The 13,957-nt window shown below is 37.5% G+C and overlaps 2 protein-coding genes and 1 long non-coding RNA gene across 19 annotated transcripts in view; 1 reads left to right on the forward strand and 2 right to left on the reverse strand.

Annotated features, from left to right (window-relative positions):
• The window catches only part of LOC113679975 (voltage-dependent L-type calcium channel subunit alpha-1D), a 38,004-nt gene extending 26,973 nt beyond the window's left edge, over positions 1–11,031 (forward strand). For 4 of the 8 annotated variants that reach the window (XM_027196961.2, XM_089202776.1, XM_089202777.1 and 1 more), the window contains 13 exons: positions 123–254; positions 567–632; positions 935–1,026; positions 1,208–1,367; positions 1,515–1,642; positions 1,730–1,826; positions 2,223–2,427; positions 2,743–2,843; positions 3,056–3,094; positions 3,240–3,379; positions 8,578–8,665; positions 9,018–9,168; positions 9,493–11,031. In XM_027196961.2, coding sequence (XP_027052762.2) covers positions 123–254; positions 567–632; positions 935–1,026; positions 1,208–1,367; positions 1,515–1,642; positions 1,730–1,826; positions 2,223–2,427; positions 2,743–2,843; positions 3,056–3,094; positions 3,240–3,379; positions 8,578–8,665; positions 9,018–9,168; positions 9,493–9,707 — 1,614 coding nt within the window. In that variant the 3' untranslated portion in view covers positions 9,708–11,031. Of the gene's footprint in view, positions 1–122; positions 255–566; positions 633–934; positions 1,027–1,207; positions 1,368–1,514; positions 1,643–1,729; positions 1,827–2,222; positions 2,428–2,742; positions 2,844–3,055; positions 3,095–3,239; positions 3,380–4,066; positions 4,727–8,577; positions 8,666–9,017; positions 9,169–9,492 lie in introns of those variants that run through there. The other 4 variants (XM_089202778.1, XM_027196964.2, XM_027196965.2 and 1 more) reach the window with 3 other exon arrangements.
• LOC113679977 (uncharacterized) lies at positions 4,193–8,264 on the reverse strand. The gene is made up of 2 exons (XR_003447034.2): positions 7,977–8,264; positions 4,193–4,689 (listed from the first exon to the last, which is right to left on the reverse strand). It is a non-coding gene; the product is annotated as an uncharacterized LOC113679977 (long non-coding RNA).
• Positions 11,032–12,039: 1,008 nt separating the features above from the next.
• Positions 12,040–13,957, reverse strand: part of LOC113679976 (uncharacterized) — a 36,796-nt gene continuing 34,878 nt past the window's right edge. For all 10 annotated transcript variants that reach the window (XM_089202780.1, XM_089202779.1, XM_089202781.1 and 7 more), the window contains exons 66-69: positions 13,753–13,859; positions 13,536–13,610; positions 13,191–13,406; positions 12,040–13,080 (exon numbers count right to left, since the gene is read on the reverse strand). In XM_089202780.1, the coding sequence (XP_089058906.1) occupies positions 12,934–13,080; positions 13,191–13,406; positions 13,536–13,610; positions 13,753–13,859 (545 nt within the window). In that variant the 3' untranslated portion in view covers positions 12,040–12,933. The remainder of the gene's footprint in view (positions 13,081–13,190; positions 13,407–13,535; positions 13,611–13,752; positions 13,860–13,957) is intronic.

Consider the following 13,957-nt stretch of genomic DNA (forward strand, 5'->3'; position numbering starts at 1 on the left):
AGTACTTTTAGCGGAGAGATTGAAGATTTGTTAACCTTAGAAATAAAATCAGTGAACGATTGACTTTATCATTATTTTTTGGGGGCAAATAATTAATTTCAGTTGTAAATCTAATTTTGCAGGAAGGTGGTTCATTAGATATTGGGATTGACCCCAGTATGTTCCGTTTGTTTCGAGCAGCAAGACTTATCAAACTGCTTCGACGAGGCTACACGATCAGAATACTATTGTGGACATTCCTTCAATCATTTAAGGTTCGCTGTTTGTGTTTGAGTTTTTCTTGGACTCAAGTTTAAGATTCGTACAGCACAAATCAGTGTTTGTCAATGGGAGCAAGATTTGAACCTATCATAGACTTGTGACTGTCTGAAATATTTGTAACGAAATAGACTTCTTGATCGTGTAATGCACGACTTTTTCCCTATTCACGCGTTCGTTTCTGTAGTCGTAACAGCATCTGCTATATAATAACTCATTAATCCACTAAGGATATAATGTAATTACTTTGTTCTTAAATAGGCTTTTATGATTATATTAATAGGCTTTGTTTGTTGTCATGCCAATAGGCCTTACCTTACGTCACGCTACTTATCATGTTAATGTTCTTCATGTATGCCGTCATAGGGATGCAGGTAGGCTGTCGGAATCATTTTCCTCAATTCTTGCGTGGTTTTGTATGTTATAATTGCGGTTAACATTATTTCATGAGTCAAAAGGACCAGGCATGCCTCTCTGGCAGACGTATATGCATTGAACGATAATTATCTGATCTGAGCTTCTGTTGCAGAGACTGGAACTCGGTTTTTTCCAGGTTGATTGGAGTTAGTTTCGTTGCTGGCAAGCAAGGAGTTGGCCATATTTTTTATTTATCGTCCATCAATAAATGAACGAAATCAAACCAACGGCATACGTTGTGTTCTCTTTTATGTTTCAGCTTTTTGGAAAAATAGCATTAGACCAATCTACAGAAATTAACACCAAGAATAATTTTCGAAATCTTCCTCAAGCTTTGCAGGTTCTGTTCAGGTGAGAATTAGATTAAAGAATTAGATAAAAGTTGGAAGGTAATCATACTTATGAATATGATACATAATCCTTAATTTGGAATATTTCTGTATCGCGAATCAGTAATAATTACAAGGAACACATCTCTACATCTTTTGATGTTTCCTCTTTTCTTAGTAATGTATTTTCCCGTCTCTACCAGATCGGCGACCGGAGAAGACTGGCACAAGATAATGTTGGCTTGCTATGATGTTGCTAAATGTGATAAGAGTGTTGACATCAAAAAATATGGAGAACATTGCGGAACAACGGCAGGGGCTATAATATTCTTCTGCACATTTATATTTCTCTGTATGTTCTTGGTGAGTGACGAAATTCACGAATACAAGAACACTTCAAAAGAAATACTAAGTTTTCTCTTTCTGTTTTTTTATCCGTCTGAGTTACAAGCTAACCTTCGGCCGCTGTTAAAGGCATGATTTCAAGTGAACTGTCATATTCTCTTTCAGATGTTGAATTTATTTGTGGCTGTTATCATGGATAACTTCGAATACCTGACTCGTGACGAGTCCATCCTTGGTCCTCACCACTTGGATGAATTTGTCCGTGTGTGGTCTGAGTTCGACCCTGGCGCCAGGTATATAAAATTCTAGCTAATACGTATGACATTTTTTTTGTCGTGCTACATTGCTTCTGATACTGACGCGTTCTTGCTCCCCTTCAGTGGCTGTATACACCATAGCGAAATCTATAGGGTGATGTGCAGTATGTCACCTCCAGTTGGATTTGGAAAGAAATGTCCAAAGATTGTTGGTTATAAGGTGTGTAAGTTTATTTACACTTGGTTGAACTGACTTAACTTGACACCTATTCAGAGGTATGCAGTGTTTCGACACCAACTGAGAAAAGATGCAGTGTCTCTTAATTTCTCACTTACATTCAGCCTGAGTAACGCGTTTCTCGTCTTTAAAAGAAACGTCTTTAGTCTGCATCTTGTTCCATGCAATCTCCCCTGGAGATTGCATGGAGGGGGGAGGGGGGGGGGGGGAGGGAGTTTCTTAAGAAAGAGAGTTTTTATGCCCGAACATTTTGAGTGTTAGCCCTAAATCAGAGCAAAAATTCCTGAGGGAGGGTTTGCAAGTTTAAATACTGGAAATAAGAACAGGGAGATAACTCCTTAAACGGAAGGTGTTTTACACTGGTCTCCTCTTGCTTAGCGCCTGATCAAGATGAACATGCCACTGAACGATGATAACACGGTCTCATTCAGTACGACTCTCTTCGCTTTGATTCGAACCTCACTGAATATCAAACTGCGGGGAAACATGAATGCAAATGACACAGAGCTACGGCGAATGATCAAGAGAGTTTGGCCAAAAACCTCACAAAAAGTATTGAATAGTTTGATACCCAAACAGTTAGGTAAGTGATTCAAGATCGCAAACAGTCTTTAAATGTTTTTGCTTTTATATGAGGTAGTTGCTGTTTGTAGCGGCAATATGTAAAGTGGTTTAGTGACAAGTGCGCGCACCTGTTAGGGGAGATGCTCGTTTATTTTCAATAGCTATTCAACGTATGAGTTAACTTTTGAAAATATCAACTTGGTTCATATTTTGTGTTTGGCCAAATATCGATGTTTGAGAGACGGATAAAGTGACTTTCTTCAGATTGACTATGGTATGAATTTTTTCATTCTTCCCCTTGTTGAAGTGTTGATCAGTTTAATGTATTTTACAGAACTGAGTTGTCAGCAAATGACAATAGGAAAGATTCACTGTGCAAAGCTTATACACGAGAACTACAAATACCTGAAGAGGAAGGGCACACAGACGGAAAGGGTGAGTAGTAAAACAGATCCATTGTGTTTGCACTACCCACCTTTCTGTTAGTGGGTGTTCAACGTAACGCTTCTCACCCCTCTCTCCATATTATTTTTTTGTACGTTGAGTGACCTTGAATGACACTCATGTCTGTCCCTGTTAGACCTTTTAGTTGATAGGAATAGATAACTTAGTATGAACTGAACATTCTAACTTTCTTTCGTTTTAAGGCTGAAAGAGAAGAAGAAAGAAGCACTACAAACTCGAAGGTTTGTAACTGTTTTTTCTTTCTTTTTTTTACCTTTCGGTAATAAGGTGATTGTTATTTATTACATATACACTTTGCTGCTCGGTGTCTTGTAACATCCCTCCTTTTTCATATCTCACCTGATTTTCTTTCTTCCATTTGAACAGAGAGGTCTTTTCTCAAAGTTAGTTGGTTCCCTGCGACGCCAGAGGAGGCCGAATATGATAAGGGAAGACATAGAACTTGGGAATGTGGAAAGACGTAGAGAGAGAGCTTACACCAGTGACGCTCGACTTACTATGGCACGGTACGTACACTGTATGAATTAGTGGTGAACGGTATTCGTATCAACTATGTGTTTGCTTGAGTTAGATGGTCAACCAACTGAGAAGTAGACAGTTAACTGTAATTGATTGTCCGCGCTATGACCTACGTTCAATATTAAAGTGACTTGCGGTGCAGCCAGTCAAAACTGCGGCGCATTTCGGTGGTGTTATGTAAGCTGTTTACGAAGCAAATGATCATCACATTTCCGAGTATCCTAGAAATATCTCTGATGGGTTATCATGCCAGTGAATCGATATAGGGTGTGGTCTATTTCTCTTGTAAAGTGATCTAATAGGTTGGTTTTCTTCGGGATCACTGGCACTTTGATAATTCAAAGCAGGTGAATGGTAACAACCGGAAAGAGTGCCTTATTCTATAACGCATCCATAAGGATAATAACAGAGCGATAAATTTGAGAGGCGCATTATGAAGTTTTGCGGATACTTTTGCTAAATGAAACTTGGCATGTCAGATGGTAAGTAACAGTCAAACCTTGCAAATTCATTTTTCGTCAAAATCAGGCCTGTCTCGCTTTGATGTTACCTTTGCAAAACATAGACGATTCGGTTTTCTACAGGTGATTGTTTAGCGGTAGGTATGAGATTTTTTGCGACACACTCACTGCTAGGGCATTAGTATCAAGTTGATATACGTTTTATCTTTGCAGTGAAAGAAGTCAAGAAACACTTCAAGAATCATTCGAGTCCCTACCGTCCCATACTCATGTCCATGAAAACGGCCCCTATCCCCTGAAATTTTGGATCTGACTGTCTATCACAAACAACTGCAACTCTGTTTAACAGAGAATACCTCATAAAAAAATTTAATTTTTACAAAGCAAAGGCAAGCTGTGGCGTATTAACTTGGCATCAATGACAGTACTGACGTCATTACAAGCTTGAATGACAGCCCGTGGCGTTTGACGCCTCAGGCTATTTGAACTTAGCTCCTTCCAGGGAGATAAATTTTGTGTTCAGGAGCCGACTTTGGATTATAAGTTACCTTTAGAGAAAATAATTAGAAGATAGCGTCTGCTTAACTCTACGTGATGAGTTTTGATACCCTGCTCATGGTGAACGAAGCAGTTAACCAACCAAATTCCCTCACTCCTGAGTGTAAGTTGGATCATGAATTCCGTTCAGTTCGCCAAAGATTGTTGTATGAGAGGTGTGCCGTCCGTGTATTTTATCTCGCTAATGGAATGTTGGTCTTGACAATCGTGAAACTTGTTGTTTTTAACTACGTTATATCTTGCACATGAAACAATTGTTGTTTTGAAGTTTCAGCTCCCTTGAAAAGAAGTAATAAATATGACTAAGAGCTCAGTTACAGCTGTAGTTAAGTATTCTACTTTACGGGAGAAATATGGTGCAAGATGATTTCATGCCTACAATTGATTTAAAATAAACCCATTAAGGGACGTAAAAATAAAACATATATAACAGAAGAAATGATCATGCAATCGAAATCAATAGGTTAGTCTATTATGCACTTTTTTCCATTTTCTGGTTTAGCACTGATCGGCTAGGACCAAGTCACATGTTTACTCCAATGGGAGGAAGAAAACGAGGCAAAACATTGATAGAACCGCGGGCTCAGACGATTCATGGTCAGAAAGAGGCATGCCGTTAGCATTTTATTTCAATCCTTTCCTTGAACTTATCCGATAGAAAATTGGCTCATGAGATGACGAGAAAACTTAAAATTTCCCCTTTTTGCATCGAGTCATTTAAAAATAAATTCAATCCCCATTACACATCATCGCTTATTTCAGTTGTCACTTATTTTCAACTCATCTTCATGAACACTTTTTGTGGTGGTATTCTTTAGCGGTTGTAACCATGGAACAAACACTTCCCTGATAGATTTTGTACTCGTGATTTGTCCGCTATTTGATGAAAATTTCAGCAGCATGGAAATTTGTTGTTAAGAAAAGAGAAAGGGGGTTTGGTTCAGTGATTGTAAGCGTGGAAAATAGCCTTTCTCGTATACATTAATCAAACAGCATGTGCTTTAGCGTTCTTGATATGTGTTTAATTTCCACTTTAATCTTGAAATTTTCTAATTCTTATCTGTCTCGTTCCCTACGTTTGAATCAATTGGTATGGAAAAAAAAAACAAACAAACAAACGATTGCATTCTGTTTGAAAACAACATAAAGATTGTTTCATTCTTTTCACTGTCAGGTTTTACTCCACAAATTCTCTTTCCATTCGTAACCTTTTAGATCGACGGTACATTTTAAAGCCGCACCCGTCTTAAACCGCGGGTAGTGAAAGTAAAGGAAGCACTTTATGGCCTCTCTCCATGTTTCTCTCAACATGACTTTATTAAAACACTGTGGCTTTTCATTTTCCATTTTAATGTTCTAGAACCTGCTCCTGCATAGGAATGAGTAGTAGTGAGGCGTTTGGAAATCGCTGTTCTTCATCCATTGGTTTTTCAGTTTTCTCTATGGAAAAACTGTTTAGATAATCTAGAATGCAATGCGAGCAGTGAATTATTATTCTGAATTGTGTCAGATTCAAAACGGCTCGATAGCTGTAAATTTCTTTTTGAGTAGCAAACTATTTTATTCAACGTGAAATATCTTACAGTAGTGAATGAAAGTTTGCAGATTCACGTTCACCTCTCAATGTAGCCGGAATGAATTTCAGGATTGTTATTGTTTCTATTCACAGTGAAATTTTTGTTATTTTGAGGCTTAATCCCTACAGATCGATCGGTAAAAGCTTTCGTCCAGCATTAAGTAGATTTTTTAGATATCCACTCTCGTTGTTTCCTGTTTCAAATGACTCCCCACGTCACTTTTGCCATAAATGAGATGAAAAACAGAAAGAGGATGCGACCGCCTTCTTCATACATTCCATGGGCAGGTGCTCTTAGAATCTTGCCGAGTCAATTTTTCGTCCACCTTCCTTTGAAAAACAGTACTATTACTCGACTGAGAAGTTTATGATGGTCATTCGCCAGAATTTTTTCAATCCTTGGAAAATTTTTGTCCGGAAAGGATTACCCCTTCGACGAACGATTTTACTTTTGCGTTTTTTTCAAGTGTCGAAGAAATGACACCTCACAATTCAAAATTATGAGGGGGAAAAATTATTTGTCTTACCTCCGCAAGTGGAAAATTTGTTTGAGGCAATTTTTAGAATTTTTCACAATGCGATTTAATTTTAAAGTAAAATATTGTCTCGATTTCAGAGAAAGAAATTGTATGCAATTGAGTAGTCTTATTCTCTGTCTGTTTTTATTGAATATGTACTTGATTTAAAATGATTAAAAATAACATCAATTTACTATTTTGGTGATAAAGACAAATATGTAAAATAAAATAGGAATAAGTAAAGGATTTTAACAATTAGCGAAAGATCTTCACCGTGATATTGTGTTCTTGTTTATGGTGCTTTACAACCGGTGAATATTTATTTTGTGGCATATCATCGACAGTATGTTTTCGCTTCAAGCAGTGCTTTTAATTAAGCGCTTTAGTTTCGTCCGACATTCTTTAATTTCGTACATGAAATTTAAATAGATCTTGACATTTGACGGAAGTGATGTGCCCATCAGACTGATGTTGCAACGAAAGACTTCATCAATTTGTCAGAATTTTATGAATTATTGAAATATCTGATCACTGGGCATTTTTAATTTCTTTTCGTCAGACAACTTATCGTGATATCATGATTTCTGCGAAGCGTGCATGCATTAACAAATGAACAATGAGGTTTTCTTTTAGTTTTTCCTCAGGTCTTGGTTTGCATAAGTGTGAAAATGGCAATGTATAATTCAATGGCCATGATTCAAGAAGAACGTTTGTAAACTTTTTGGTGAAATTTAAAACTAATGCCTTCTACTGGGTTCAATTTTTTCCTCTTAGCGAGTATTGAGTGGCTTTGAAATATTTCAGGGAGAACAATTCCATGCATTTTGTGATTTAAGCAAGAAAATTTATGCTAAGTTTCGTTAAGTGACATTTCATTTACAGAATGATTTGAGGAAAAAAGGAGAAAACGATATTCTAAACAAACCGCAGAACCAATTAAGCGGCATTTGAGTTAATTCAGAGAGATTGTTTTCACATTCATGATATTCAGTTTTTGTTAGTGACTCCACGCTACCTCACACTTAGAGCTTGTATACAAATTTTCTATTCCCCCCTACCGAAATGCAGTAAACAATATTGAAATAAAGGCTAATATTCACTTTTCACTCACTACTTTTTTTTCAGAGGAAGACGCCCATTTTTTGTGATAGAACCAGTCTAAAGAAAATTAACAATAGCTTCGTTTCATGAATATTAAAACTGTCTGGTGTTTACGCTCTTGAACGAAAATTTACTTGGTTGATTTTGATCGGGAAAAAAACCTTCATCTGGGTTTTGTATTTATGTAAGCTTACAATAACCTGGGATTCAAAGAAAGTCCTACAAAATGTTAACACCTAACGAAATGTCAAACATTTCTTAAGCTAAGTGTGGAAAGCCAGTTTTATCCTTCATGATTCATTGCAGTTGCTTAGAATTTGTTTCAAATTTATCAGAATTAGTTTGCTTCATTGAAACCAGTTTAACTCACCTGATGAGTAGCGACAACCCTTTTGCTTTCACCGTCCTCAGATAATTACGTACCTGCAGTCGCTGTAGGAAATTCACATAATCAGATCTATTTCTGTTCCGTGTTAAGGGACTGCAATATATTCCTTGTGTCCTTTACCTCAAATTTACATATGCAATTAAGCAGGTGCTGTTATTCTTAACTTGTAAAAAAAAACCGACTGTCGGAGTGACTTCCATCGAGATTGTCCAAAAAAAAAAATTTTCGTTATCGCTCAAACCGTTCGGAACTTACGTACCGATTGTCAACGGTTGTTCCTACATCACCGAAGGACTGGTAACCAGGGACATGGCTCGGTTGTCGGTTCGATGGATTTTATGTCGACTTGATTAGCTGCTAAAAATTCATTCAATAAACAAGTTAAAAACGTGACTTGCCTAAGCATGAGTTCGAAAAGTAATGATCCCACACAACTTCACTTATGTCTTAAAATGTTGTGGTTGACCAAAAAAATCTGATTTGGCACAGGAACAAAGTTTTCCCATAAGCCATCTTGAACAATTTTTTTCGTATCTTACTATTGTCCTGCTTTACCTCACCTTGTATGATTACTATCTTACAGACCCCTACCAAAAGAACATGTCAGACGATATAGCAGCCTGGGTCCGACATCCAAATCGAATGGTGACGTCAACAAAAACGGACCGCAGGTATGAATAAAGAATACGTGTATCTGATTTCAAGAAACAGTGTATCGCGTAGATAAGATGATGGTAGGTCAGAATGACTTTGCTTTGAGAACAAATTGGATAACTTGGTAATTACTTTCTAAACAATGTTACACGATTGTAATTGACTCCACTGGGATAAACGTCAGTGCTTTGCCTTCATCCTGACTGGAAACTTTGTAGTTGACGCGACCTGGTTAAATTTTGTCCTGATTACCACAATATTCCAGATTTAGCTGCTGTAGGTTTGCCGCGTAGGTTCAATGTTAGATGTTGGTTAGCAGTTCAACGCTAAATGCAATACATATTCATGATTTGCTTGGTCTTGTTTCAGACTTATCCAGACTCCTCTCGTGGTGTGGTGGGGGCTTCTGTATCCTGTAGTGTAACCACGCCCAGAGTGGCCGAGCGGCTTAGGGACCAAGCCGCTTTGCCGGCTCTTTACCTTACACCGACTACCAGAAGGAATGAGAAAGGTGACCTAGGTACAATTTCTCATTCAAGCTAGGCCCCTCTCTAACTTCTACTTGCCGGAAATTTCTTTCAGCAACTAGTTTGCTTTTATGAATCCTACCTCAGGGATGTTTTAATCTTGTGTGTTTGGCTATAGTCAGTATTTCCCATGTTTCGAAAACTCTTGAACCGTCAGTTTTATCCAAATAAATTCCAAATTGTACATTATAGTGAAGATAAATCTAATACATAAAGATTTTGAAACGTTCGAAAAGGAACGATCAGTACTTCTTGTGTTTCGAGGTGCTTGTAGAGTATTTTTGTGAAAAGTTGTCCTCTTTTTGTTGGCTTCATAGCTCTTATGGAGGGAAAATCTCTAGATCTTGACAGTTCTAGCGATAGCGATACTGGAGTGGAAGTGGATCAAGATCGACCCCATTTAAGGAGAGATCCGTATTATGACGACATGATAACTCGAATAAACACTCATATAAAGGAAGCTGTTGAACAAGGAGCAAGTCCGTATGCTATATATGGGCTGGAAGACGACGATGCGGATGATTGGTGCTGATAGTTGAAGGAAGTTCTAGAATTTATTCAAAGAACTTCGAAAGAAAATTTGGAAGCTGCAGTTTAACAAGACCGGCTTTAATATGGTGAATTTAAATAATCCAACACCAAAGGAATTCGTCGTGGTTTTATGGCGTCGACAGCTGTCCAACTATTCCATCGGTTGCGCTCCTCTAGGAGAAGGAACATGTGAGGGACGACAGAACTGAAGAGAAGTTTTAGCTGTGAAATTTTTCATCGCATCCCTGTAGGACGTAGTTAATTTTGAAAGGTTCCTAAAATTTGAGCTCTGAGGGGGTCTTCTTCCTCGACAAGCCACTGTGCGGAGCTCGCCATGCCGAGAAAACAAATTCATCGCGAAAACTATGTTCAGCGGCTGTGTACTGACGATGCTAGTCATAGTCATCAAATGACGATCTGAAGAAAAATCTATATATTGCATTAATTTGACCAAAACAATTTACATAAGCGAACAATACGGAATTCAAAGAGTAATTTATATTAACAGCGTGATGTAACAAGTTACAATTTAAAGATGTTAAATTTATATGAAGTGATGCATTCAAATATGTTTAAATTATTCTGAACGCTTTAGCTTATTACCTCAAAGAGAAGAAATATTATGATAAATTGAAATACTAATATACAAAGCTTTTCAGATTTTGTAGTTAATTCTTTGCAAAGGGAGATAGGTTTCAACTTAAATACCTCTATCTCTAAATATAACCCAACCGTTTTACTTTTTTTTCTAATAGCTCCAGTAGATTAGAGAATCAATTTTTTTGTTGAATACAAGAAATAACCGTTACAGTTGGGACAGTGGAAGCTTTATATTTTTCAATAGCTCTAGACTCTCCTTTTAGCTATAGAATCTCTTTGCCATGGAATTTCTTTGCCTTTTCAAATTGCATGCAAACGGTAGGTGTTCAAAATTTAATGCCAAATCGAAAACTGAAAAAGAGTGTGTTAGGGTCAATAAGAAAAACGAGTTCTTTTTCTAAACTGAACTTGAACTGCCAGATGGTTAGAATCATTCGCTTCTCCGTCTTGTCTTCTGTCTTATTAAATTTCAAGATAATAAGCGCGAAGTTTATACACTACTTTTAATGTACTTTTAAAGCGACTACTACACTTTTTACTATCATTTAAAATTGTTTATCAACAGGTTTAGTAACACACTGCCCTTCGTTTCTTAAAAAAAAAGCGACAGTGTTTTGGTTGGGGACAATCCTAACCACTCAAGTTTTCCCAGTCGGTTTATCATAATTGCATAGCTGGAGAACACTCGCAAGGATAGAATAAAATTAGTCAAGTCAGTAACAAAATGTTTTACATATAATGTGCAAAAATCCTGATTCTACGCTTTAATTGCTCCTTGCAAACACAACCGAACTGTTGGGCAGAATTCACGTGAGGAAACAGAAAGATTGATATTAAAAAACACTGCCGAAGAAAACAAAATCTGGGATCAGATGCCTATACAGCAGCCATATTTCGGAAATTAATATTGATATACGTTATTTCAAAAGTTGATAATGTAACAAATAAGTCACGGTAGTGAGGCTTTTAGAGTTTTTCCTCCCGTTTTATTCCCGCCAACAAATACCCAGGGAAAGGGTGCAGCTTCTTTCTTCTTTCATTCACCATTTCTCTTTATTTATGAAGTAATGTCAAATTGGTTCTCGAGAGTTATGTCACTGATCTTCAAAACGCATGCAACCCTCTCAACCAATCAGACAAGATCAAATCCAGAGAGTTTCTTCGTTTAAACTTTACGGTTTTCACGAACGCCTTGTCATATTTTTGTTCTGAATGGCTTTCGGGATTACTTCTGTTTTTTTTTTTTTTAGTACGTTGATTTTAGAATGTTCATTTTGACGAAGCCATTGATATATGTTTTGAAACAGAGGTCTTCGTCTAAGTCTGTCGACTATTATGTTCACTTGAGTACACAGTTCCTTCAAACGAATGACCCTGTCTTCAAATTTTTCGACGATTTCTTGGCTGGTTCTTATGGCCAGGAAGGATCCTAACACTGGAAGTCATATCTAGAAAGAGTCTTGACCCTTTCTAAACGTTTAAAAATTCAAGATTTGTATATGAATTCTTTCGAATCCTAAAACTTCTTAATTCCTCTGCCAGAAATAAAAAGGAAATTTCATAACAGTGTGTAGACACAAATTTGATCTTTGAGTTTCGATGTCCCTCACGAGCGAGTGAGATACTTTATAAACACGAGAAGATAAATTAGTATCCATAAGCAGGCAATGTTCTGTTTAGACTACGATTAGTCCCTCCCTTTCGGCGAAGATCATCGCGCAAGTAAAAAAAAATTATCACAAACCGACTCAACTTTATTGGGTCAGAAGGGTTCCTACTGTCAGCCATGAGTTCTTATCGGAAATAACGCTCATTCAATAAAAGCCGCAGTGAAGCAAGCTTTACTTTGCACGAAAAAAAGAGAATTAGCGAGGTCCCAAAAGAGTTGCAAACGTTTTAAAAGCTGCAGATGTTTTAAGTTATATGCGTTTAGGCGCATGAAAGTCCTTAAACTATATTTATTAAGACTTGCTAGAAACATGCAGGAAAAACTGTGATCAACCGGTCAGTCGCATCCACGAAGGCAAATTGCTAAGTATCACTTAAAAAAAAAACTCGCCCCATCGATCAGCTTTTTAAGTGTAAAAGTCACATATTTCTCAATACATTTCCAAATATGATTCCAAACAAAATTCTGCCCATACGTTCGGCTAAAATACGTTTTCTTTTTTTATAATCATAACAAAACGAAGCCTGAAACGTCAAAGAACTCATTTTCTGAGCATTTCTCCGAGCAAAAAATGAACAGAAACTTGGAAATAAGAATGACTGGCTCAAGGTAGCTTCGACAGGGTTTCAAAGCAACATATGTCGAGGGAACATGCTTCGTAAGTAAAAGGCATTTCAGCCTTTAATCTGTTTCTTACGCTAAATAGTACAGAGCCCTTTCCATTGTAATGACGCATTTCCAGTCTACCATATCCGGTTAGGAGACGGTCGTTAGTTAAGTTGGAAGATCGCCAAAACACGCGGTAACAGTTATGATTTCAGGCAAGAAATAAACGAGAACGGAATAACGTCCCTTTTCTACAAAAATAAATACAGCAAACTTAGTGATAACTGGTTCAGTCGCTTTCTATTCGAGAAATTAAGTCTTCCACGGATGCAAATATCCTCGCTAATCTTTATCATCGGTAACAAACTTGTCCAATTTTGACACCAAACTGTTCTCTTCCCACTGCACGATGAAAGAATGTCCAGTCTTCAATAGGAAGAACATCAACTTTGTCAGTTTCGAACTTAAACTCGGTTCTGCGCCACTTTCCATCATCGCGCTGTTGAAAAATAGTAAAAAAGTGTGAGTAAAAAAACAACTGGATATCATCTTGTTAACTGTGCAACGTTTGAGTTGTGCTATCAAAACAGCACTCATACTTGTCTATACCTGGCAGTAGTCTCGAGTAACATTTGGCTTTGGATTGCTTGTCGGTGTGAAGTCGAAGCCTCCCCTTCCATGAAAGATCCAGGAATAACGATGACTTTTTGATGCTCTGTGGAACCATGCTACAATCCTCTTACACTTGACTGTTATTGTTTGGCTTACCCTGGTACTGAGAAGTCTCAGGAAGTTAAGCTGTACTTTACTGGCTTTGTAGCCGATCTATAAATTAGTGGAGAGAAGGCTTCTTTAACAAGCAGGTGGTAATTAACGAGTAGAAAATGTTATCAAGAAAATGCAAGAAGTCAGTTGCACTTTTGCTAATCAGCGAACAGGATATACCGTCATTACCTTAAAACCTTGTTCAAGATTTGAAAATCTCTGCCACGATGATTCTGAATCATTTCTCCAGGTCTTCTTCGGAATCTGTAGATTACATAAAGACATAGCTCGAGTTTCAGGGACTTGATTAAAAAAAAAAACATCGTGACTCAAGAGAACCGTATACACAAGAACTAGCTGTGCTCTGATGCTGACTAATTTTCGTGTTGGAAGAAAACGAACATACCTTATCCTGAAGAGGAGAAACACAAGATTCTCCTCCAGCGGTAAAGTTGCAGTATACCTTAATGGCATCAGCAGGGCATCCAAGGTTGGGATCAATCCAGAAATGACCTGTACCAGAAATGGTTAACACTATTTTAATCGAACCTGTACTAGACTGTCACCCTCGCAGAATGTATGAACGACCATATGCATTTAATGAAGGTTCC

The sequence above is a fragment of the Pocillopora damicornis genome, chromosome 4 (genome assembly GCF_964200805.1).
Source record: "Pocillopora damicornis chromosome 4, jaPocDami1.2, whole genome shotgun sequence".
In the NCBI taxonomy this organism is placed as follows: Eukaryota; Metazoa; Cnidaria; class Anthozoa; order Scleractinia; family Pocilloporidae; genus Pocillopora; species Pocillopora damicornis.